Below are 25,399 nucleotides of genomic sequence, written 5' to 3' on the forward strand. Positions count from 1 at the left end.
AAATTGCTAAAGGTTCTCTGACCATCAGTGCCCATCACAACCACCCTCTACCCTTGCAGCCCCCAGGAGCCAGAGGCACCTTTTTCACACACATGCTCCTCCCACCCCCAACACAGGTACAACAATGTAAGAGGGGAGGCTTGAGCATCACCCACGGGACAAGGTTTATCTTTCTCTTACCAGCAGCCCACTCACAGAAGTGCAGAAGTCTCACAGGCAAGTTCAACCAAGGGCCTCTTTAATGGGTTGGTAGAGCATAGCATGTGCAGGTCAGCTTGCCCACACAGGTATCATTTCCTGCATTCTTCAGCCTTGTCCAGGTTTGCCCATTCTGTATGGCTGCTGCCACAAGACAGCAGGGCCAGGCCCTGCCAGAAGACCTGCTTTGAGCAGAACACAGAATTGGGTGTGGCCACAGCCACAGAACCAGCACAGCTCTGTGACACGGGCTCTGGGACAGGCTCCACCAGCGGGGCAAAGCTGACTCAGTTACTTGGAAAAGTTCCCACTGCTGCCACGAGCCCCTGGGTCAGCACAGGCAGCCCTCCCCGTGCCTTGGCACACTGGGGTTTGTCCCGGAGTTCCAGCTTCCAGCTCAAAGCCAAGCTGGGACATCACCCAGCTATGACCCACCAGTGCCCAGTGAGCACAGCGGTTTCTGGGAAGGGTGTTGTCAGGAAAAATCCCAGGTGGTGGTGGAAAGGCTTCCCAGCACCACGAGCCAGGGGCAGCCGTGGCCCAGCCAGAGCAGGAGCTCTACTCTTCAGCCAGCGGAGGAGGCGTCAGGTGCAGCTGGAAGTTCTCATTCTGGAAGACGCTGCTGGTGGCTGGGTCCCCGTGGGAAACGCTGAGCAGCCCGTGCTTGTCACTGCCACCGTGGCCCCCGCGTGCCAGCTCTGTCAGGAGAGCCAGCTGTAAGGAAAACCCCCTGGTCAGCCCAGAAACACTCCTGCAGGACACAGAGTGCCCAGGGTGTCACCGTATCCCTGCAGCAGTGAGAGAAACCTTAGCCCAGGTAAAGGAAGGGGTATGGGTGGCACGGAGAGACCCTACAGAGCTCCATGCAGGACAACAGTCCTCAACTGAACATCTCTCCAGGGGTCTTCACGTTGCTTTAAAGTCACATAACTGTGACTTTAAAAAAGTCACATAACTGAAAAGCAAACCCAAAAAGAACTGGAAGTGCCAACAACCACAGCCAAAACTGGCAGGAGGCACAAGAAAAATGCCAGGGACAGAGGGAGTTGCACTCTCCTTGGGACAGCACGGGTATGGGAGGAGGGAATGTTCTGAATGACTGCGCAAGCTGCGCTGTCTGGAGGGGAGCTCAGTTACAAATCCACAAAGGATCACCCTATGGACACTTTCAGGCCCAGCCCGAAAGCCAGATGCATTCCCATGGTTTCCCTGCCAGTGAATTCCCCAGTGTGGCTGCCTTGCAGTGTGCCACAGCCAAGGGCCAGCACTAGACCAAACCTCGGAGAAGAGCCAGAGCCCTTGCTGTCAGTGCCAATGTCTGGCTTGGCAACATGAAAAATGCCTGTCACCAGTTTAAAAGCAGAGGGGAAAATGGGGGGTACGTACCCGGGATGTGCCTCGGTTGAGTCGGCAGAGCTGGTCAAAGGCTTGGATTTGCTGAGGATCTAACACAGACTCTGAACTTGTCTGAGAAAGAGTGAGAAGGTTACAGAAACCACACAGAGCAAGGTGTCAAGTTCCTACACACAGGCATTCATTCCTGGTCTGGAGCAGCTGGTCCACAGCCTGTTTGAGAGGCCTTTTTAGCCTTTCCTTTAAGACTTTCCCTTGGCATGAAGCCACCATGTGCACCCCAGGTCTGAGGGGAAAAAAATTTAATCCTGTTCTTGTCCAAAGGACAGTCACACCCCTGCATCCACAGTGAGTTATTGCTGGGCTCTGTCCCTGATGGAACTGACTGATGGTAGTGGGATGCCTCTGGGGAAGGAGAAAAGGCATGGGAAAACTCCCTCACAGCCAGCTGGGAAGAGAAGTAATGGGTCTCTGTGGCCAAGCAGCCTCTCCAGGCTCCTTCCCAGGCAGCAGCAGAAGTTCCCCCCAGCCCTTTCCTGTGTCCCAGACCCGCTCAGCCCCACACAGCAGCACATGAACACTGCGAAGAGACAGGGCTCTCTGTGCCTGCTGCCCCAGCCACGGCTCTGCCAACGGCTAGAAACAACTAATGGCACCCTGAGGGCCTTTCTCTTGTCCCCTAGGGGGGTGTTACAGACTGAAAGCTGGGAAACGAGGAGTGGAAAAGGTGGGGGGGAGGAGTGGGGCAAGGTAAATCACACAGCAGTTGCAGCCCCAGGCCATGGCACTGCCCAGCTGTGGGGTACAAGGCCTAGTGTCCCCCAGCAGTGAGAGGCAGCTGCAGATGAGGGCAAAGAGAGGGCCCAGAGCTGCACCAAGAGCACTAAGGCAGGCAGGGCTGCACACATTCAAACTGCTGTAAACGGCACCATTTACATAGCTCAGGGAGAGATGACAAAGCATCACAGATTCTTGTAGGTTTGTTCCATTTATCACACCACAGTGTTTCTATTTTGAATGCTTCTGCTCATATTGCAAAGCAAAAGCATCATCAAGAAACCCCAACAGGAGCCAGGAGAACAGCCACCCTCATGAGCAGCAGGCTGGCTGGCATCTGTTGTCTCTGGAGTTCTATTTTTAAGGGAACGCTCAAATATTTTCCCCAAAACACAAATTTCCCAAGGGCTACTAACCAAAAAGACCACAGTCCTGACAGTGGATACTGACTGAAGCTGCATTGACTTTAAGCTCTTTGGCAATGGAAGATGCACTGAGCCCCCATGGGTTTCTTGATGCCTGGATAGTTCTGAGACCGTCCCAAAGTCCGGCAGATCTTGCCTTTGATCATCAGTCTGGGAAGAGAGCAATGTCCCGAGTGCAGATCGCTTCTGCTGGAAATGTTTGCCAAACTCACTCCTTCCCCTCCAGGATATTCTCTGTAGTGTAAATACTATTTGCTGATTGCCAGTCAAGGAGCCAGCTGTCCCCATTCCCTGCACACCCAGCACAGGCTTTGAACCTGGGAGCTTGGGACAGGGAGGGTCAGGGACCCACGGCTGGCAGGTTGTACCGGTGCTTCCCAGGGACACGCAGGTCATCCTCACTTGGAAAACACAAAAAGCAAGGGAAAACTGCCCTCCACAGTTGCTGTGGCCAGAGGCATTCAAGGACAAGGAAAATGCAATATAACTGGCCTCCCCTCTCCTGCTCTCTCCCTACCACATGTACGTAACTATCAATCAGGCTGCTCCCAGGCTGATGAGCTGAAATATTGCAGGCAATTCTTTCTGTTGTCATGGAAACAACTGCTACCAGGCCTTTCCCTTTTTCAACCGTGTCACTAAAGGCATGTTTTCCTTCAGGAGCCACGGGAGGCTCCCAGGGTGCAGCAGCAGCACTCAGGTGTCAGTGGAAGGTGCTGGGCTCACTCCACAGTGAGTGGAATGGCCAGTGAATGGGCTGGCCAGCTCCAGAACTGAGCCTTCGGCACCTCCAGCCCACTTCCAGCCACATCCCTACACCCCCTTGGAAAGGCTCAGACAAGACACAGAACCCCGGAGACATAATTCATCTCCTGAGGATCTGGGCCAAGAGGAAGGAGAAAGGCTTTTTTCTTTTTCCAGCTCTCCTAGATTCCACCACTAATGCTGATCTCCACTGCACGTTTTTCTTGCACATATTCCACCCCCTCTGGTAGTCACCACACAGCCCTCCCAAGCCTGCATTTATCTTTAATTTAACAGCTACAAATTCGATTGTGAGCCAGTGCCTAAGCAAAGCAGATCCCAGCAGCTTGAGTGGAGACACCGTCTGAAGTCACGGCAAGAGACCCATCCCAGAGCTGCCCCTGAGCCAGTTCTTCCACACAAGACATTGCTGCGTCAGTTAGAGCTTCAGAGCACCCCACTGCCCCAGGAGCTGCTCCCTAACACAGGGAGATGCACCCAGAAGTCCTGCGTTTTGTGATTCCTAGGAACAAAGGAAACCCCCATGTTCCTATTTACCATGCTGAGCCCACAGGTAATGGACACCAAGCCTTCCCTCCCCTGCTTCACCATGGCTTATCAGCTTACAAACCCAAATTCAGGGCTTTAATGAAAGCTCAGCCAATTAATGCTACACTAAGTAAATCCACCTCTCTTCTGTAGGATAAGGCCCTGCTGTTCTTAGGCTACTCCTAGGAACCTGGAACAATCAACCAAAGAGAGTAAGGCAGGCTGTGACCCAAAGTCACTAGAATGACATTGATGTTACAGAGCTGTTAAGGAATTTCAGGGAAACCCCAGGATCCCCCTCTGAGAACAGCAGTGTCCTGCTGCTGCCAAGCTCTGCAGAGCCCCTGCCAAGCCAGGCTCCAGGACAGGCACCACCCGGCCTGTGGCTGTGCAGGTTACCTGTCGGGACCTGGGCAAACCTGCCCTGGGACAGTCTCAGAATCTGCAGAGCCACACCTGGGGTGGCACACAGGGGTCTGGCAGCAGGGGAGCCCTGCCTGCTCCCATCAGAGGCAGCCAACAGCCCCAACTGCCCGGGGCAGGGCAGCCTCCCCAGCACGGCCAATCTGTCACACAGCCCTGGCCTCTACTCCTCGGCAGCACCAGCGGAAAGACAGATGTCTCAGCTGAATCCCCAGCTGAACTTAGCTGAACCTGAGGAGCAAACCTCCCACTCAGGGCCTGGGAGAGCACAGGGCTGTTTGTGCTCTGACAGAGCCACTGCTGCAGCCATGTGAGACTGCAGTGACAGGGGCAGAGGAGGGCACTGTCTGTGCTGGACAGGGAAGCACACAGGCCCATCCCTGTGCTCCCACACATGCTCTGGGGCAGCTGCTCCTGCCTACACCAGGCACTGTTGGAATATTCCCTTGGACTGCTGCTGATGCCTTCAGCCAAGGGAGCAATAACACTGCTCAGGGCTAATTAGAAAAACACAACTCCCACACATCCTCACTGGGCACCATGGCCCAGTAGACAGTGCTCATTTCTCATCCAGCAGTCTCCAAGGGAAGCATGGTAGCACACGGATTAAATTATAAAGATGATGCCCAATAGGCCTGTGCCAGGGCTGAGCTCAGCACCTGCACCTGAGAGTTCAGAGGCCTCATACAGAGAATTCATTTTCTGGAGATGAGCCAAGAGGCTGTTGAACAGATCTCACAGGGCCAACCAGAGAAGGCTGCAATGCTATCTCAAGGGCAGGAGCTGGGGAGAGAAAAGGAAGGTAATCACACCATGTCCCAAGTTGGGGGGACCCACAAGGATCATCGAATCCAACTCCTGGCCCTGCACAGACACCCCAACAATCCCACCCTGAGAGCATTGTCCAAATGCTCCTGGAGCTCTGGCAGCCTTGGGGCCATTCCCTAGGGGAGCATGTTCAGTGTCCCACCACCCTCTGGGAGAACAATCTTTTCCTGATATCCAGCCTGAACCTTCCTGACACAGCTCCAGCCATTCCCTCAAGTCCTGTGTAAAGACACACAGAAGGGAGAAGTCCTGTGTGGTGTAAGGGTTACTGACCTCTCTTGTCAGAGGCTTATCAGTAATGTGACCCCAAACCTCATGGAAAACCAAGGGAACACCTCTGTTATCTGTTCCCTTTGTCCCTCCTGACCCCTGGGAGCAGCCTGGCACTGCTGTGTATCCTGAAGGTCCAGAATGTGCCCAGCCCAGCTCTGGCCCCGGGAGCTCAGCTGCAGCTGCCCAAAGCTGTCTGTGCCCAAGTCACACACAGACCACAAAACACTGATCTCCTTGTGCCAGGGGCTGGAAGGGGGGCATGGGAACTGCAGGTCCTCACTGCTGGAATTTACCAGATGCTGATGCTACCCCGCATTCCCAATGCTGCTGTCCAGAACAGCCACTGCACCCTCACCTACAGCCAGCACCACTGGCACAGCCAGCACCACTGGCACAGCCAAAATTCCCTCTCCTACCCTCCTATCGAGCAACTACCAACAGCCAAAGCCTTGGCTTCCCTTTACTTTGCTCCCCTCCCTCAGAGGAACGTCAAAGGCAGGAGTTAGCTGCACCCTTAACCTTGGGCCAGTTAATTATTTCCCAGAGGGGAGGCAGCCAGCCCCTCTCCAGCAGCAGCAGGAGCCAGCCCAGCCCGAGGAACAGCCTCCCTGGGAAATGCCCCTGCTCCCAGGCCCCTCTGTGAAGGCAGTGACCTCCTGCCCTTCCCTGGTGCTGTGCTGGATCTTGATGGACACATCCTGGGCTGTGGGGCACCGCCTCAGCTCATGCAACTGCTACCAACAGGGAGTGCTGCACTTGGTGGGAACATCCACAGGTGCCTGCAGCCCAGCAGCCGGGAGCTGAAACTGCATTTCAGTGAGTCTGTGCTACACATCCTCCCAGACTGGAATGTTTTATTAAAAGGAAAGGAATTTTCATCAAACCATAGGAATAGTTCCTTAGAAATCAAGATGTAAAGTCAAGCCAAGATTCCCCACTGCAATTTTTTGCCATCTTTGCTCTTAACCAGGCCATGACCCAACTTCCCCAGATGATACCAGTCCCGCTGCTCCTGGCTCCAGGCAGTTTGGAATCAGCTGTCCCTGCTCTTTGTCAGCCTCTCACAGGCCCCAGAGTGCCAGACTTTGGATTGCAGGAGTGGAATGAGCGCTCTGCCAGGCTGCAGATTGCTCTGAAGGAAGGTGAGGGGACATGATTACAATTCATTCTGGTATTTCTCAAAAAACCCCACAAAATTAACAAAACGAACCCACTCCTCCAATATAAGCACAAGAAAACAGTCAATTTTGTTTTAAAAGCTGCTGAAGGATAATTTTGGTTTTCAAATCAGTCTTTTAAAGTTTGTACTTAGTTTTCAGTTTTAGCTTTGGTACCAGTCCTCCTCTACCTCCTCATGAAGACTCCTACACTCAATTTTCTTCTTACTAGATTACTTTTCTTTCCATTACAAGCAATCTTTAACAGAGATGTTCTGTGTCTCCAGTTCCTTCTTCACATAAATTTCCTGCATACTGCTGAAGAGAAGGAATCCACCTCCAAAGCCAAAGGATGTTTGTTTAGTTCATTTGTACATGAGAACACTGTCCACAGGGGAGAGAATGCCCACTCTTGTCACTGTATAAAACACTAATTATCTGTAGGGTGTTACTGGGGGAATCACATCTGCATATTTTTAAAGTTACAAAGCCCTTGGAAGTTTTTTATATTGCTGGAGACAAGTTAATAACTGATGGTCACTGTTACATGAAAAACAGTAACAACTACTCTGCCTCCTGATGGATGGAGGTTATGTAACATCTGTCGAGCTCTAAAATAAGTATTGGTGAAAGTCTACCCTAAACCTTCACTGTTGCCCAACAGAAAGCATGTGGCGCAGAGGGACCTTGAAGCTCAGGGAAGGGATGTGGTACCAGCTCCTCACACAGGGGAGTCGTTCCCGAGGCTCTGGAAGGCTGTCACAGGAAGGGACGCTGGAAAGCTGCAGGACAGAGCCCAAAGGTATAGCCTGACAAACTGGATTAACTATGGATCAAGTCCATTGTCCATCCTGGCGTGACTTGACAAGATTAAACTCCTGAATAAAACATATTTGCCATCTGGACAGCTGCAACAACAGTGTGCTCAGGACTCCTCAGCCACGGAACAACCAGAGTGTGGCAGCTCAGGGCTTCATGGCAGGGCTTATGGCCCAGGAGCCAGGACTCTCCCTCTCCCTGATCCCCAGTGCACAGGCTGGCAGAAGGACTGGAAAACACGAGCTAGCTCACTGAAATGAGGCAAATGAGTTTTGAGAATCAGTGACTGAGATACCCAGAGCCCTTCCAGCAGGAATTGGGCAGTGGCTCAGCTGCTGAGCCCTCACCCCCACGCCTCAGCGAGCACCAAACACAACACAAACACACAGCTTTGCAAGCATTTTAGAGACCCATCGTAAAAACAAGTTCCCATTACTTTTAACTCTCATTTAAGATATGCTCTAAGCTACCTTAGAGCAGCTATCTACTCATCCTCCAGCCCCAAAGGATTACCCCTGGGAAGCCCACAAGGCTCAGGGGTAACATGGAAAGCACAAACTTTTGGGAACAGAACCAGATGAAAGAAAAGCCTCTTTGCCCTTCTCTCTGTTCCCCTTGGCTGGGGCAAAGTGTGCCAAGCACTCATCCCAGCCAGTCTCCACTTAAATCCATGCTGTCTGATCCCATAACAGGTCATTGCTGCCTTGTGGCATCTCTCCAGCTCCCCACTTTCAGGGAATGGCCCCAGCATCACACACAGAGCACAGGGGCAGAGGGAATGCTGTCTATTGGGCTGTCGTTTCACATACACATCTCAGCCACACTGCACGATTCAAACTGACAGCCTTTGCCTGGGCAGGGCAGAATTAGTGCTGTGAAATGCACTCCAGATGCTCAGTGGCATTTCTCAGCATGACTCTACTAATTCAAGGCTTCCATAGGAGATAAATACCTCAACTGAAGATTTCCCAATGGAAAGAAAAAGAAAAAAACAAAACAGAAAAAAACCTTATTAGACTTTGCCAAGAGAGGAACTAAGCTTTCAGGGTCTTCAAAGGGGTGGCATGGAAACACCCTTCCCTGTGCAGAAGGGCCTGGAAGCTCTGGAGCTGGCACTCCAGGATCCAGGGAGGACAGGGCTGGAACCAAACACCCTCCCCACAGATCCCTGTGCAGAAGCATCTGGAAGCTCCAGATCTGACTCTCTGGGATCCAGGGAGGGCAGGGCTGGAAGCACAACTGTGTTAGCAGGACCTCCCTCGGGATTTCCTGCTCACAGACAGCAGCTGTGGAGGCCAGAGCAACTTGTCCAGCTCAGAGCTCTGGGTCTGGCTGGGGCCAGCAGAGTTACGAGGGGACACAGAGAAGCCCCATCTCCCCCAGCCTGCATTCCCAGCACAGAAAGTCTTCTCTGTAACTCAGCCCACACCAAGTTGGAGGAATCGTTACCTCCCAGGGTTAATTAACACTGCTGTGCAGTGATTGTTCAGCAAACAAACTTCCTGCAGGAGTTGGAGATTCTCCAGTCCATTGCAGAGTCTAAATATACTCAGCTTTCTAAAGCTGTGACTGCACAACAGTTTGATGACATGCGAGTACAACAGTTAAATATTGCAATTTAGATACGTGAGGAACATCACAGACTTGGAGAGGATCTGGGACACTGGAAGGGGGAGCTGGGGGCCTGAGCAATGCTGGGGGCTCTGCTGAACCCAGGCCAAGTTCTGCTGGGCCGGGCTGTGTGTGTGGAACAGGAAGCCTTGACTTCCCTGCCAAGAGCACATGACAGCAGCAGGGCAGCATCCCATACTGGGATGGACATTTCCCAGCCAGCACTACATGATCCATGCTGTGACCCTTCTTCCCCATCCAGTCTCTTCACATCTCCTTTTAGGTCCTGAGTCCCAGCTAGCCCTTCATTTTCATCAGTAAAACAAAAGGAAGCATCTTCTCCTCCTACCCCAGTCACTGCCATGGCATGTGGAGCATTTTCCCCTTCCTTCTCTACAGGGTAAGTCAGACTGATCTCAAAGGGGAGGCACAGGGGCTCCCTGACTGACTGTCCATGAGAAACCCAGGGATAAAGCACTGGAATCAAGTGTCAGGCACTTGAATGCTGAATGCAGTTTTAGTACTTAATTCTGCCTTTAGTTTTTAAACTACACCCCAGCCTGTCAGCCCCCTTTACACCCACTCATGTGGGGCAAAGGGTGAAATGTGGGGCTGCTGAACCTTCCCAGCCTTAGATCCAGTGCCCACACCCCGCTGCAGCAGGACAGGACACACACACTGCTCAGCCTGGTTGGAGCACAGTCGATTCCAAGCTCCCAGGAGAGCTCTGCTGCTATCACCAAATCAAACACTAACACAGCCTGACTGCAGAGCCTGCATGGTGTTCCACACGTGCCTGTGAGATTCCCTCTTCCCATGTCTCCCCCAAGCAGAAAGCCTGTGAGTGCAGCAGCTGACGGGAGCTGACTAAGGCCCTTAGCCAGCTTTTGATCAGGATGGGCTTGGCAGGAATTAAAATCATCTGCTACAACAAAACCAAAGTACTACTATAAAAACATACTCCAAGATTGAATTATTGTAGTTCCAGAAGTGAAAAGGCTGCTCTGTGCACATCTGTACAGTGACAAAAGCACAAAGTACCCCATGCAGTTGGGCACAAACCCTCACCTGGGGCCACTTGGAGCAGCAGAGCTCAGCTGTCCACGTGCAACATCCCTAAAGGCATCCCAACAAACCACCTGTTACTGGGGCTTACCATGCACAGCACCAGCCCAGGGAAAAGACATGCATATTTGAGGCTGCACTTCTGTTTGAATCAGGGATGATGAAACTTCCACTGCACAAATACTGACAATAAATACAAATGAATTCTCTGTTCTCTCACCCAAATCCAGCTGCATCAATCTTGGTTACACTGAAGTTTCTTAAAACATTGTGCAAGCACTTAGTGAGTCAAATCAATCCCAGCCCTTTATCCTGGGCCAGATTATCTGCTAGGAAGGTGGAACAGAGGCTCCACAATCCAGCCACAAGGAATGTGCCAGCTTTTAATCTAAGTTTTATATAAAACACACCTAAAAATAATTAAATAGGAACTGTCCCCGCCATCAGCTGCAAGCATCCAGCTGCCCCTCACACCAGCTCTCAGACCTTCTGGATGAAAATTTTCCATGACTTCCACTGCAGTACCCCCACCAAAACAAACTGGCATTCAGAAAAGTGACCAATGAGCTGCTGAGATCAGATCAGGTACTGATCAGAGGCTTGTATGGAGGCACAGACAGACAGAGAACAAAGTGATGATGGAAGTTTACACAAAGGGAAACCACCCCACAAACCTTACCTGTGCCAGGGATGCTGCAGTCCCTTTTTTCAGCTCTGAGAAGTTCTCACTCAGCTTCCCTCCCTTCTTGTTCGAGTTGCATTTGTAGCACATCCACCTCATGAGGCCCTTGGTGACTGTCCCGCACTCCTTGCTCAGCAGGCACAGCGAGTGGTACAAGTGCCCACAGCTGGGAAAAGAGGGAGTGAGTGCTAGGAAGCAGGGAAACCCCCCCTGTACTGTGGAGAGGAAGGGGCTGGGCAGTGGGGAAAGGCTGTATTTGAGAATACAGATCACCCTCCTGTAGCATTTCCAGACTCACAGAATCAACACTGGATGCCCATTTGCTGATACAGCACAGACCACAACACCAAGGTAACAACGATTTCACCTTATTTTACAGACACCTGGTCACAGACAGGACATGGAAGATGCCAGGGTTGTGAAAGATCCAAGATGTACAAATACACAAATGAGCCTAGGGTGCTGCACTTTGGGACCAAAGTGCACTGCCGGGAGAGGGGACAGAAAACTGACAGGCAGCTCCTAGAACTGGGAGGCAATTCTTCCCAGCCTGGCAGAGATGGCTGCATGCAAAGCAGGCTCTGATGGGTGTGATTAGCCAGCCCTCTGACAGTGCAAAGCAGCAGGGAGATGTGCTCCCAGGAATACAGATCATTACTCAGGCAAGCCAACTAGTAAATTTGTTTCCCCTTTTAAAACTATTAACATGACCACAGCTGCAACTCTATCCCTTAACTTTACCTGAAAACAATGATTTCATCAGCAGTTTCTTGCCTCCTTTTGTACTGCTGGAGACAGATGCAGCAGTAATCCTGCTTTGGGGTAAGTCCTCTGGTGACAGAGGCTCTCAGGTTACACAGGGACCAGTGCAGATCGTGGTTTAAAAGACTCGTGGTTGTCTCTAGAAGGGTCTGTGTGGAAGACAACATACAGAATAGGTCAGTCTGGCACCTCCAGACTGCAGAAACTCCCTGCCGACCAGTTCTTCAGAACAAGCAGCTGAGCAGCTCACTAAGAGCAGAAACAATCCAATAAAATCACTTCCCCTTCTACACTTTCTAGCCACTGACCTCAAAACACTTATCCTTTCATCACACGTTAATGGAGCAATTCCTGTGCACTCTCAAATAGACAAGGCCTGTATTGACTTTTGTCCAAGAGCATTAAGAGAGGCATGGCAGGCTCATTTTGTCATCTTCCACACCAAACCCTTTTTTTCCCCTTCTACCTGGCAAGCTACTGCTTACATCCCATTTTAGGAGAAATGTGCTGATAAAAAAAAAAAAAATCAAAGCTTTTTATGGCTGTTAAAACAAAAAAAAAAAAACACGTTGAACTGCTCATGTGCTTGTCCTTCTCAATGGATGCCCATTTTCAAAGAGCCCAAAGAACCACCCCGAGTTTCCAGTGTCAGGTTTCTCCCAGGCATAGGGGCTCTGCTCCCTGATCCATCCATACTCCACAGCAGCAGCTGCAAAAGGCTGCACCAGAGGGTCCCACCTGGACACACAGCCTGTCCCAGAGCTGCCAGGCAGGGCCAGGGGACAGGAGCTGCCCAGACCTTCTGCAAGAACCCAAACAGACAAAGGCTCCTCGTGTTCAGCCTCCACAGCAAAGCTATTTCCCATTGTGTTTCTGCATTGGCTGAAATACAATGCCCTGGTGCCCAGGGGCCTGCCCTGAGCAGCAGCTGGGATGGCAGCATGAAAGAGAGGGGGGCAGGGGGGGTTGGAGGAACACTGTGCATCCTGTTTAGGGGAAAAGGAGTTTCAGGAAACTGCTGAAGTGTGGGCATTGCCTGGGACTTGGGACTGGACTGAGAAAAGCAGGACTGAGATGAAGATGAAATCTCATCAGGTCACTAAAGAAGTGCAGCATTACCACTGGGAAGGGTAAAAACAGTCTAATTTAAAAACCTGTTATTTAAAGCTGCATATAAAGACAAAACATATCAGCTTTCTGCCTTTGAATCCCTAACTGCAGGATGAGCGGGAGAAAAAGCAGATGTTTATCCTTCTGGTACATTTAACACAGAATTGAGCTGCAGAGGTATTCACCATGTACCTGTCAGTCCCTTCACTTGCAATCTGTGAGCAGAACATTCTCCCTTCCCAATCCCCCAATCACACAGGAATCACCCACATGTCCATTGACTTTGCCCTTCAGACAGAAATGACAAATGAGGGAGAGCAGTAGGCCAGGCAGCTGAAATAACGTTGCATGCAGCAGTGGACAGAACAGAAACATGGGCAACTTACTTGTTCATAGTTAAAAGTGTCCAGCATTCCCAGGATAAGCCCTTGAATTTCTCCAAGTTTCCCTTTTCCATAAACTGGATCCTGTATGAAGAAATGCAAAGCTGAAGTTGAATCACAGGATATGACCATTCTGATTCTTTTTTAGTCTTTTTATTCTCTGGATTGGAACTGCAAACAGAAGCTGCGTCTGCAGAGTTAAATATGCTGCACATGCACAGGGACAGCAGAATAATCCCATGTACTGATGGGAAAAATCAGTAATTAGCAAAACTCAGTAGATGACAACATCAATATAAATAATTGTGCCTGGGTCAAAACTGGAAATTCCATTTAGGAGCTGCAGGTGCTGAATAGAGAGTGCATTTGAGAAATATTGAAGGGAACAGTATGGCCAGCCAGTTTCCATCCCCCCCACTGCCCTGTGCTCTTGCCCAGCCAGGGGTGCCTCACCCCAGGCTTATCCCACAGCCCTCAGCTGCAGGCTGGAAGAGCACACCCAAGTCACTGCTGAGCCCACATCTCAGCTGTCAGAGGGAACAGGGCCCTGTGGCTCTCCTGGTGCTGCAGGGCTGATTTCCACATGCCCTGAGCAGCTTTACTGCCATGTCCCAGCAGCACAAGCACAGGGCTGTGGTACAGGTCATCAGCCTGTGCATCTCCCCTTTCCTTGGGCCTGCTCCAGCCCAAAGAACCCTTTTTTCCTGTACACCCACCCTGGCACTTCCTGAAGCATCACTCTGTGCAGGGAGCTGAGAAGCTGTCTGGTGGGATAGGCAGGACATTGGCAAAAACAGACTGGCAAGATGTGGAAAGGAAACTAACCCAAAGAGTAGAAGAATGGCGGTGAGACAACAGAAACAGGAGCAGGATAAACAAGCTCTGGATAAAATAAATGAGAAAAGGAGTATGAGAAAGGCTGATTCCATGCTGGGACTGGGCAAGGAGAAGCAAGAGTGAAAAAGGCAGCTGACAAAGACAACTAAAGCAGCATGGAAGCTACACTGCAAGACACCCTGAGGGAGGACCAAAGCTACAGAAAGCAAGTCAAGGAACTCTTGAACAACAGCCCTCACGGGCAACATGACAGGCAGAAACACCAACGTTCGAACCTAAATAAATCAGCCCTGAGTAACAGCACTGAGTCAAAACCAGTTGTGGATTTGAAGCATGTTGGAGGAAGCACAAAGAGCTGGATGTGCTGCACAGGCTCCTTTTCTGCTGGGTGAACAGCACAGCCTGAACACTCCAAGGTTCCCTTCTGCCTGCACCATTTAGCAGCACAGCACAGGGAGTGTATTGCACTGAGTCACTGCAGGGATTAGGGAGGAACAGAGGACTTCTAGACAGCAGGAATGTGATCCAGAGCACAGAGCAGATAGACTGGCAGCCAGCAGATACTCTTTTAAAGTCCTCAAGCACATGGCCAACAGGTCACTCACAAATTGTCCAGGCACCACCACTTCCATACAGCAGCTCAAACTTCCTAAGCTGCAGTTGCAGACTTTCAAAGTCACCATTTTCCTGTCTGGACACACAGTGGAGGAAGAGGAGGTGTGAAGAAGAGAGAAGAATAAAGACCCACCTCCAGCTTTGCAGAGAGAGAACCCAAGTCTGGGGGCTTTCAGTTGCTTTCTTTTCCTCAAGTCATGCTTGATGATGTCTAAAAATAAGGTCAGGTAGGAAGAAAATGGACTTTCTTCTCTACAGAGAAGGCCTGTGGTCTGGCCAAGCCTCACCTGGAGCATGACAGCCTGGTGCCAGCAGTGAGCCTGTGACCATTCCCTGCTGGAGCATCCGATGGGATGGGCTGGAGCTGCCTGCCTGCCTCCAGCATCACATCTGCAGCTGCCAGGTCACTTCTACAGGCACTTAGAATGCTTCTAAATTGCAGCTTCAGACCCCACAAAATTTCCAGTCATAAAAGCCTCATGGGATCAATTGCTTTTATGGAGGAATATTTTTCATTAATTTCACCACATAAAATTGGTCTCAGGTTGGAATTCAGGCACGCTCCAGACATGGATGAGCCATCCCATGGCGCGGAGCAGGCACTGCACCAACCAGGAACAGATCCCAGCAGCTGCTCTCAGGCTGGTGCTGCCCTGGCAATGTGGAATCAGCACCAGGAGCTGGAGCCAAACTGGCTGCCCAGGGCTGCCACCAACAAACAGATGGGGAAGAGCTGGCAGGGATCCACACACAGCCCAGAGGTGCTCATGCAGACATTTCAGCCAGCTCTGTCTCTTCCATTTCCCATTTCTTCCTGGGTCCAGGAAATAGCACTTGCTTTGCTACCAGTGCTAATAAATGCACTCTGCAAACACATTCACTTCAGCTTCTCCCTTCTGCAAGGGGTCAAAGCAACCACAGCACACACAACTAATCCCAGTGCTGATCTCACAGACTAAGAAGAAAAAACAGCCAAAGCCCTAAGCAGGAATGGAAAAAAATATAAGGAAAGGCTTTCTGGATCTTCTGGATCTTTCTGGATCTTCTGGATCTGGATCTCTGAAAACTCTGGAACAGTTTTCAGAGAATCCTTCCTTCCCCTCTTTGAGGTTCCTACAGGTAGCTTTTAAATTTCTGGGTTCTCCAGTTCTCCATTTTATAGGAGACATCTGCTGCATCTGGTTACAAAACATTCATGAAGGATTACAGCTTTGTAAGGGAATTAAGACTCAACCTCTCAGCCCTCTTCAGAGAGTACTCACATCCTTAATACCATGGAACTTTTCTTAATGCTCAAGAGGATTCCTCTGGTATCTCTCCTAATGTGGTTAGTTCAGACTTCCCAGTTAATAAATAACTCCACAACACTATAAAGGATGAGCAGGAGCAAATCTATCAATTGTTACTTCACTTGCCTTCAATAAGATAATGCTGAGCCAAGGTGCTGGGACAGGCAGGTGCCAGGAGCCTGCCTGTTCTCTTGGAAAGCTGCAGGTGTGGCCCCAGCCCTTACAAAGTGCCCTTTGGCCAAGCACTTTGGTTGCAAAGTTAACATTTGCATAAAGTATAATCTGTAAGCAGCTAAACCCAGAAGAGGAAGAAAAACAGTCTGCTAAAACTGGAATACTCTAATTCCTTTTGAGAAAAGGCAAGATAATCTACCTCAGTTTACTGATGTTATCCACCTTCCAACAAATCCCCCAGTGAATTCATGGGCAGCTGTGCCACCTCCCAGACTGCAGCTCCAGCATGTCTATGCTCTACCACCAAGCCCTGAGCTCTGCTGGAACAGCATTTGAGGGCCCCGTCAGACAAGCACCACTTGTAATTCTGCATTTCACCAAAATATTTGGAGGGCTTGGGAAAGGCTGTATGCACCCAGGGCCCAGAAAGGCTGGTTTCACTATTTCCTCATGGTCACAGTTGAGGTGGCACATCAGTAACATATTTCAGTGCCCTGCAGAGAGCTCAGGGCCGAGACAGAAGGGTTTGGCACCAGGGTTTGGAATTTTACATGGCTTCAAAGAGCAACTACACAGCTCTGCAAAAGGAACACCCAGCCAGGGCTCACAACACAGGGATCTCCCTGTCTGGGAAAGCACCACCTGTGCCTGCCATGTGATTCTCCCCTGCAGGGCACTTAAATGGCATTCCCAGGTAACCCAAGGAAGCAGACGACTGGGAGGCAAAAAATCCAGTGCTTTCTGCTGCCTAGCTCCAAGGGAGTTTGCTTTGTGATCCCCAGCAGGGCCAGGGTTCAGAATCTCTGAACATTTGAGCTGGGCACTCATGACACGGCCACAGAGTAAGACCTGCTCATCACCATCCCAACACCACCACCCAGCTGGATTCAAAGCAATGTTCTTCTAAAGGCCAAGCTGTGTATCCAAATAAATCCCAACAGAAACCTCCCACAGGCACACTCTGAATGCTTTGGAGCAAGTGTTTAACACAACACAGCCACAAATGCACAGGCAACAGTGAGATGAAGCAGGGTAGTGCCAGCAACCCAGGAATAAGGGCTGTGTGAAGGCAGAGTAAATGGAAATGGGGGATTAAGGACAAGAGCACAGGGTTCAATGAAGGGTCTGTCTTGTAACAAAGGACACTGTTTCCAGAGGAGATGCCAGGCACTGAAGGCAGCAGACTGGTGAGACCCAGCACAGACAAGCTCTCAGTAGAAGGGCCCATCTCCTAAGGAGGAGGTTGAGAAGCTGGGAGAAGCTTAAGCGAGCTTAAGAGGCAAAAATCGACCTTTAAACAGCCAGCGATTTCTGAAGGACACAGTTGAGCTGTTGGCATTAGGCAGAGGATCCCCAGGATGCACTGAGGGGCTCACACCCTCTCTGCTGCCCACAGACAATCCAGGTCACATCACTCACTCCACACACCTCAGGGGTTTGCAAATACATGGGTGTGAGTGAAATCTATAGAAGTGTTAAGAGGCAAAGTGAACTTAGAGATCGTGTAAATCAACACCACCTCCCCTTCCATAGGATCTTCTCTTGGATCTTTAGGATGTTATTTTCCCTACACCTGTTTTTGAGCTACAAGGTACCAATTACTGTCCCCATTTTGTGAAATTCTGCTACTAGTGCTCTTTACCTGGAATTCAGCCCTTCTCTCTGCATTTTAAGAAGTCATCGTTTTTTTCTGTAGTTGTTAAAAAAATCTGCCTTTCCAAATCTCTCTTTAGTCAGACTGAATTTGTCAGGCTGACCAGGGAGGTAGAATGGGCAGGAGCAGTTCCCCCCTGCCCCCAAACCCAGTGACCAGAGCTGCACATGCTGCTCTCAGTTATGCCTGACCCATTTCTGTCCCCAGTAAAGCACTTCACCTGATGAAGCATCTCCTCAGCCTCCCCAGCACAGCCATCACACCAAGCACTTCCCTCTACAACAGACAAAGAAATTTCACTCCCCTGCTGCCTCCAGGACATCAGTGCCAGCCTCTGGAAAAGGGATTTTCTATTCCTGCTAAAAGAGTCCATCAGAACAGAAATAGAATGAAATATCTGAAGACTGCCAACAAGACTCTCCCTTCATCCCAAAGGAGAACGGGATCTTCCTCGACACTGTCACACCTCCCAGCTGTGTTATCTGCACAGTGGTCACTGCTTTGACTCCCACCCCATCCTGGCAGCTCTCAGCACAACCCAGGGAAGCCTCCATTGGCAGCCTCCCACTGACTCACAGCTTCTCCATCATTTCCTACCTTAAACATCAAACAAAGCCCAACAGGAAATTATACCAAAACCTCAGCTAAAAGTAGATTAAGTAAGTTACTGAAGAGCCATTATGTTTGCTTGACACTTCCTCCCTTTGATAAAACCACATTTCAACTGAACACACTTTTTATCCACTCTCTTACAACATGATTTGCTATCTTATAATTAGGACTTCATTCAAAACCCAAGACTGTGTGCAATATTAAGATCAAACCAAGAGGTTGCCAGAAGTGTGTTCCCCCTGTGAAGCCTGTACACCCTTTTCCTCTCTCACCTGAACAGAAACCCTGAACAGCATTTCGACAGTGTCTCAACCCTTCAATCCACTCCACAGCACAGACAATCCTTCTAATTCCTTTTCTGCCTTTTTCAAGGTTTGTTATCAAATCCCAACATCAGCTTTTATCTGTTTTGCAAATTAACCAGTTATATTTGCTTGTGATCACTCAACCCAAGATCCTACTTAAAATCAGTTCTTCTGCAAGTTTGCTACTCACTAACTGCATCTCTAAAATAACATTGCATCATCAGTGATGTTTTGGGCCCAAGCATGATCTCTCTCCAAATCCTACACACTTTGCTGTAGTGTTTTCACAACTGTCCATCACAGAGCCTTTACTAAAAGACTTTCAAATTTAGTGCCAAGTTTGGGGAAATTCAATGTGGCTTTGCCCCTAAACCTAAAGTATCAGTTCAAAGTAATTGCAACCTTCAAGTCAGTATTTTATTTGGTTTGCAGGAATTACTTTGATTACCTTCCCACATAATACATAAAGATAATTCTCTCAGCTTTTACACCTTATGTCTCACCAACAGAACTTCTACTGAAACACTGAATAGACGATTAGCTGATCTGACCTCTAATGACCTGGGAATACCTTTTCCCAGTAACAGAATGGCAGAGCTTGGTGAAACCTCCTTCTCTTCAGGAACTCACCTGGAGAATTCTCTGCAGGATTGAGGGAAGAGCAATAAATGCAGCCATGTTGTTCAGCACTTGCATTGTCAAACTCTTCAAAGCTGGAATGTCAAACATAACAGCCACAGCAGATCATTAGGATTCCAGGAGTAAAGATAGATCAGTCTTACAGATAAAGAGAGTTTTACTTCAGGTCATGTTTTCTGGTTTGAAAATAGCTTTTATGTTTTTTCTCCTGCACATACTGGACTAAGCACATACAGCTTTCTGCAGCAGAAGGGGTGTTTACAAGGCTTTGACCCCATGATGCCTCTGCATTCCCCCCCACACCCCTTACAGTAAACACCCACATTTTGACTTACTTGGTAGCACCACAATTCTCTTTCCCTGTTGCTACCAAACTCCAGTTTGGATCTTTGTCTGTGTTATGGCCCACAGACTCTAAAAATTCCTAGCACTGACCTTTGCATAGAACTTGTTCCTAGATTCTCAGCAAAGGTGGAGCAAGAGACATTATTCAGACAGACCCAGGGTAGTTTGGGTTGGAAACGACCTTAAAGATCATCCAGTCCCACCCCCTGCCATGGGCAGGGACACCTTCCACAATTCCAGGTTGCTTCAAGCCCTGTCCAGCCTGACCTTGGACACTTCCAGGGATCCAGGGGCAGCCACAGCTTCTCTGGGCACCCTGTGCCAGGGCCTCCCCACCCTCACAGGGAAGAACTTCTTCCCAATATCCCATCTAACCCAAATCTCCCAGCCTTTCCACACGGCAGAGCTGCTCCATCCCTCCAGACACGTCCTCCAGATTTGCTCCAGCACCTCCATGTCCTTCCTGTGCTGGGGACTGTCAAGACCAAAGCAGCTGAGTCTCTTTTTAACTACTCTGATCTCTCCCGCAACGGGAGGCTGTTCAAGGTGTGCTGCTGACTCAGAAGTGGAGTAGAGAATTTAGCTGTATTTAGGTGTATTCAAGTCCCACTGATTTTCCCAGTGGGAGGCAGAGGTGCACAAAAGGGCTGGGCATGGACAATAATAGTGCATTACATCAGGAGTTCCTCAAGTGCTGACCACAACCTACACAGCCTTTGTATACACAGTGCACCTTGGCTCTTTCAGAGAGCATCCTCAATGCAACCAGCTCATTAGCACAGCCTATGGTAAGGCTCCTCTCCCACTCAGGACAAAATAAATTAAAAAACCCTATCTACCTGACAGCTGCAGCCTACCAAACACCCAACCTGAGCTCCCTGAATGTCAGGGACCAGAATATTCAGAAATGGAAGAACAGAACTACTTTTCTTCTGTTCATTCATCATAGAAGAGACAACACACAACTTTTGATTACTATTTGGGGTCAAAAATGCCAAAGTACTCACATTCAGAGTATGGACACTGTGAAGAACCAGAGGATTTCTGTGGGGACATCATGGCCTCCAGCAGGGGAAACCAGAGGGCCTGGAATAATGGAATGTGAGGAAAGAGCCAGTAAGAACAGGGCAGTGCTAAAAAATGAGCTGTGAGCAACATCAGAGGCGATTGGCCAAGACTCACAGTCTGAGAACAGAACTGCATTTCTGATGACTGCAGTGGGACAGAGCTGAAATCTGGTAAAGTCACCTCAGAGCAAAGCACTTTACTGGAATTGTGACAACAATGTGTTTCCTTTTTCAGTCCCCAACTACTTATCCATGTGAGAGGCACACTCTCCAGGGCAGAGACAGCTCACAGAGTGGGTAGCACAGTAAATGGATCCCAGATGGAAAGGGACATCTAAATTCTCTCCCTATCTGTTGTACAGTGACACCATTGCAGGGAAGAAATAGAGCAGGTCTCTCTCCTGGGCAGTGCTCTCACACTGGGCAGCACTCATGAAGAAATTGCAGAGTTCTTGACTTCCAGCCATGCTGCCTCCTTAGACATGGGAACAACATTATCAGCTCTGAGTTCAGAAATTACATAAATGATGCAGAATCCTAGGACTAAAGATGCCTCTGTGTCACTGATGTGGGCAGAATGGAAATGCAACCTCAGTGGGAGCAGAGAGGCAAAGGCAGCTGCCTCTGCCAGAGCTCAAGGCAGCTGCACTGCCTCCCCACTCAGAGCCCAGGCTGACACTCAGTGCAGGGGCTGTGAACAGGCTCTGCAGCCACAGTGACAGCAGCAGCAGCTCTGTGCCACCAGGAAGCTGGCTCAGAGCTCACAGTGCCTCTGCAGTGTCTGACTGACATTTGTGCCCAACTTCCATCTGCAGCTGGAAAGGGAGAGAGGCCGTGGTCTCACCCCTTCCTCCCTCTGACCTGAACTTTGTTTTGCACTTCATCCTCATGAGTGAGGATTTCTCTTTTGTGGGTCCAAAGCCTGAAGAACCACGGGGAGAGCAGAAGGAGAGGCACACAGTGACTGCCTGGACATCCCAGTGTCCAAAGGACTGGGAAAGCCAGAGGCACATGAGGCAAAACTTCAGGAGACACAGAGGCCTTGGTTGATTTTAGTGACACATTTTTTGACTACCTTACCTCTCGCTGTTGCTGATCTAAACTGTGTGAATTCCTCTGGCAAAGGGCAATTGTTTTCATTAAGGTATCTTCAATATTTTCTAGCAAGGAGGGTTCAGCTGAGCCTAAGTGTCAGGGGGAGAAACAAATTACAATTATAAAAACTATTAGACAAGTTAACTCCCATGAGATAAGCTAACTACCAATCCTTCTGCAAAATAAAATCATGCTGTTCATCTAAAGTCTGCTCACTACAGTCAGCAACTACATCATAAAGACAAGTCCAGATTTTTGGCACTTTTCCTGAATAGCACAATAAATTGGGCAAATAAAACATTACATGTAATCAAATAAAGAAGATCTTAGCTGTAGTTTAGGATACAATTAAGTAACAACTATGGGCACTGCATTTAATTAGGTGCCCATGAGTCCTTGGGCTAGTGAACAGCGCATCTGTGCATACACTCATTTTCTGCGGGCAGAACATTCTTATTTGAGAAATTTGCTTTCAAAAAAGCTACTCCCAGCTGTGTCCCATCACTGTTCCCATACAATGTCAGCTGAAGCTCAGAAATGAGTTTGAACGGATTCTGACATGGGAAACGTGCCTGGTAAGCCAGTGAGAAGAGTAGTCCCAATGGGAAAAGCTGACAGGGCAACACACACACACAAACCATCCCTCACAGTGTTCAAGGTCTCTACCAAGATCAGAACACCAGAGTGAGGGAGTGTCATCCAAATAACTACCACAGCCATGTAAATATAAACAGTGACACTGCAATGCCTGAAACAGAATCTCGTACCAGCCGGCAGACACAAGTGTTTCACATTTTTGTGTTTATCTATCTGTTTTCAATAGAAAATGGAATTTAACTTGGTAACTCTTACTTTCATCATCTTGAGTAAGCATCAGCAACTTGCTCTGCAATCGCTGAAACAGAAGAGACGACACAGAACAGTCAACTTGGGAGTTTACTCCCAAGAATCCTGACAGAAATGTTTGTCAAAGGTGTGGGTACACAGGCTCACCCCCATTTTCCTCCCCAGCATGACTAACATGGCATAAACTTCTTTCCAAATATGGAAAGGAAAGCAGGAGCTGAAAGGTGATTCTTTGCTATGAAAAACAGATTTCGGCATCTATTATCTACTGAATGTTTGAAGGATTTTCAGAAAAATATACTAATGTTCTGAGTCTGCAGACACCTCAGTATATTGGTATTTGAGAGAAGGCAAATGCTTGCATGCATTCTAGTGGCAAACAAATTGAGGAGCAAGAACCCAAACTAAGCACAGGCCACCATGCTGATGGCATGGTGTGGCAACAATGCCACATTCTGGATTTGGAAGTGTTGTACCTCAAGCATAACCAAAAAGGCACCATGGATATCTCCCTTCTTCTCCAGTAAATATGAAGAAGCCTCATGGAGTTGATGTTTCTGGGTTATCTGAGTTAAAAGGAAGAAAAAGGTAAATGTGCATCTGGAGAAAACTGCCAATGTTTGTTTATCCATGACACAATGCTGAGCAGATGGCATGGGCTGGGAGTGCTATGCTCACAGGCACCTTATCCAGGCTGAGCAGCTCTCCCGCATCTCCTTTAATTTCTCAGCTTGCACTACTGCCACCACCAGCTTTCAAAAATTACTGGTACAATTTCCATACAGGGAAGGAACAGTCGCTCTCCCAGCACAAGGCAGATTTTGGCAGTGTTGCTCTCCAAAAAGCCCCGGCCCATGATTCCATGTATCACCAACATGACTAATTAGCACCAACACAGCCACCCTCTACGCTGCAGTTTCTCAGCAGCTTCAGAGCACTAATGGCCCCTTCTTATTAGCCCTGAGACCCAACTCAGAGTCAGTCTATTAAATATATCCAACTGTGCTGCAGGAGAGCAGTTCAGCAGCTCAGAGGGACAGAAACAGATCGGAAGACCATCCAGGAGCTAATCCAAGCCTAAGCTAAAGTACCTTTATAGAAGTTTAAAGAGATAGGAGCTGATTTGAATGCATCCCCTGGCCCCTGTCCTCACATCTTTTTCCTACCTGGATGGTTTCCTCCAGTCTGCAGTATTCCAGAACTTTGAGTGTCTCCAAAACCTGGTCTGGGCTGTACTGACAGAGCAGCTCGATGAACTGCTCAGTGATGAAGGGTGGGAGGTGTAGCAGGTCTTGGTTAATGCCTTCTCTGGAATAAAACAGGCATAAGTCAAGTCAAATTCTAGCCCAGAAATTTGGCTGGGAAGAAGAGTTTCTTATTCAATTGTGTATTGTCTTTTGTCCTTAATACAGAAGTAAAAAAATCTTTAAGAGAAAAATTATGCTGTTTCTACTAGTTACTGGTGCTAGAGGTCTCTCAGCAGGCATTTCATTTGTTCCACAACATATTCTCCTGATGCTTCAGTACAAATTAAACTCTCAAAGACTCCTGTGAAGAAAGAGATCAGCACAGATGTATCTCCAGCAACTCCATGGCAAAGAGGCACAAAGAATTTGCTTCATTGCTTCAATGAAACCTTATGGTCCGAGTGCTCTGTTCAGATGCTGATTGTCTGTGTCCTACAGACCTGCTCTGCAAGTGTTTGGGGAAATGTTTTCTTGCTTTTTGATTATTGTTCCTGAAATTCGTCTGACTTCCTTTACCACATTTTAATGTTTCATCCTTTTGATCTACCTCACTGAGAAAGGAACACATACCTCTTTTAGAGAAAACATCCCCATTTTCCAATCCCTGGGCTCACTCTTAAACGAAGTCCTCATGTGAGGGAAACAGAAGAGAAAACAGAATTTTGAGCAGTGCTCGTGTCCCTTTGTCCTGAGTTTCCTACTGATCTTGGTTTTAAAGAGGGCAATGTGAAGGAGGAGACTTCTGTGAGGAAGGAAAGGATGATGCTTTCCTGGAGTCAGACACAGCACCTGCAACCCTTAAATGAACAGCAGCTCTCTGCCACTGCATGTTAGACTTCCCACGGCAGTTCTAGGACTGGTGCATCACACAGAGAAACAGTGGAAGTTTATCCAGTCCAGGAAACAGGGCTTTAAACCTCTTCTGAAGCTCCTGCTAGGGAAGGAAATGGATCAGGGTGTGTCTATCGAGTTTTGTTATCTTTCTGAACAGAAATTCCTCGGTGGGAGAAGATGTCTTAGTGTGCAAACCCTACAGCCATGGAATGGAAAAGGTCTGATATCCAATATCCACTATTTCCTGGGAGCTACAAAAGGAATATTATCATTCTAGAAAGGCCAGGAGAACGCTGTGCCCTGAGCAAGCCAAGAGCAGCTTACCGTGATTTCAATTATTATAAATGCAACATGCCTAGAAATTAAAGCCTCATCCAGGTACTGATCACAGTGTGCAAAGTATAGGCACAACTCTACAAAAACTCTGCCCAAACTATTGTATTCTGACAGCAAAGAATGGACCTTGAAGGACCAAACAAGAATCCTGAATTCTGAGCTCACCGTCCACTCCTCCCACAAAAAACACCCTGTAAATTCTCCCAGTGCCTGCAAGGGAGTGAGCGTTCTCCTCTTTCTGTGAGTAGACTGAAATAAAACAGTCTCTATCAAAAATTATCTCCTGTCTACCAAGACAGGAAAAATGGCAAGTCATGCACCTATAGCATGAGAGCAAACTTCAAG

General features: G+C 48.9%; 1 protein-coding gene across 4 annotated transcripts in view; it reads right to left on the minus strand.

The window, feature by feature from the left end:
• Window positions 1–221: 221 nt before the first annotated feature.
• Window positions 222–25,399, minus strand: part of VPS8 (VPS8 subunit of CORVET complex) — a 69,272-nt gene continuing 44,094 nt past the window's right edge. For 2 of the 4 annotated variants that reach the window (XM_085069973.1, XM_085069972.1), the window contains exons 35-45: window positions 23,804–23,945; window positions 23,114–23,203; window positions 22,644–22,686; window positions 21,777–21,880; window positions 20,637–20,715; window positions 19,276–19,358; window positions 13,163–13,243; window positions 11,646–11,815; window positions 10,902–11,070; window positions 1,585–1,665; window positions 222–912 (exon numbers count right to left, since the gene is read on the minus strand). In XM_085069973.1, coding sequence (XP_084926099.1) covers window positions 757–912; window positions 1,585–1,665; window positions 10,902–11,070; window positions 11,646–11,815; window positions 13,163–13,243; window positions 19,276–19,358; window positions 20,637–20,715; window positions 21,777–21,880; window positions 22,644–22,686; window positions 23,114–23,203; window positions 23,804–23,945 — 1,198 coding nt within the window. In that variant the 3' untranslated portion in view covers window positions 222–756. Of the gene's footprint in view, window positions 913–1,584; window positions 1,666–6,237; window positions 7,065–10,901; window positions 11,071–11,645; window positions 11,816–13,162; window positions 13,244–17,948; window positions 18,088–19,275; window positions 19,359–20,636; window positions 20,716–21,776; window positions 21,881–22,643; window positions 22,687–23,113; window positions 23,204–23,803; window positions 23,946–25,399 lie in introns of those variants that run through there. The other 2 variants (XM_085069974.1, XR_014854146.1) reach the window with 2 other exon arrangements.

Source organism: Lichenostomus cassidix, chromosome 9, assembly GCF_008360975.1.
Source record: "Lichenostomus cassidix isolate B80296 chromosome 9, HeHo_3.0, whole genome shotgun sequence".
In the NCBI taxonomy this organism is placed as follows: Eukaryota; Metazoa; Chordata; class Aves; order Passeriformes; family Meliphagidae; genus Lichenostomus; species Lichenostomus cassidix.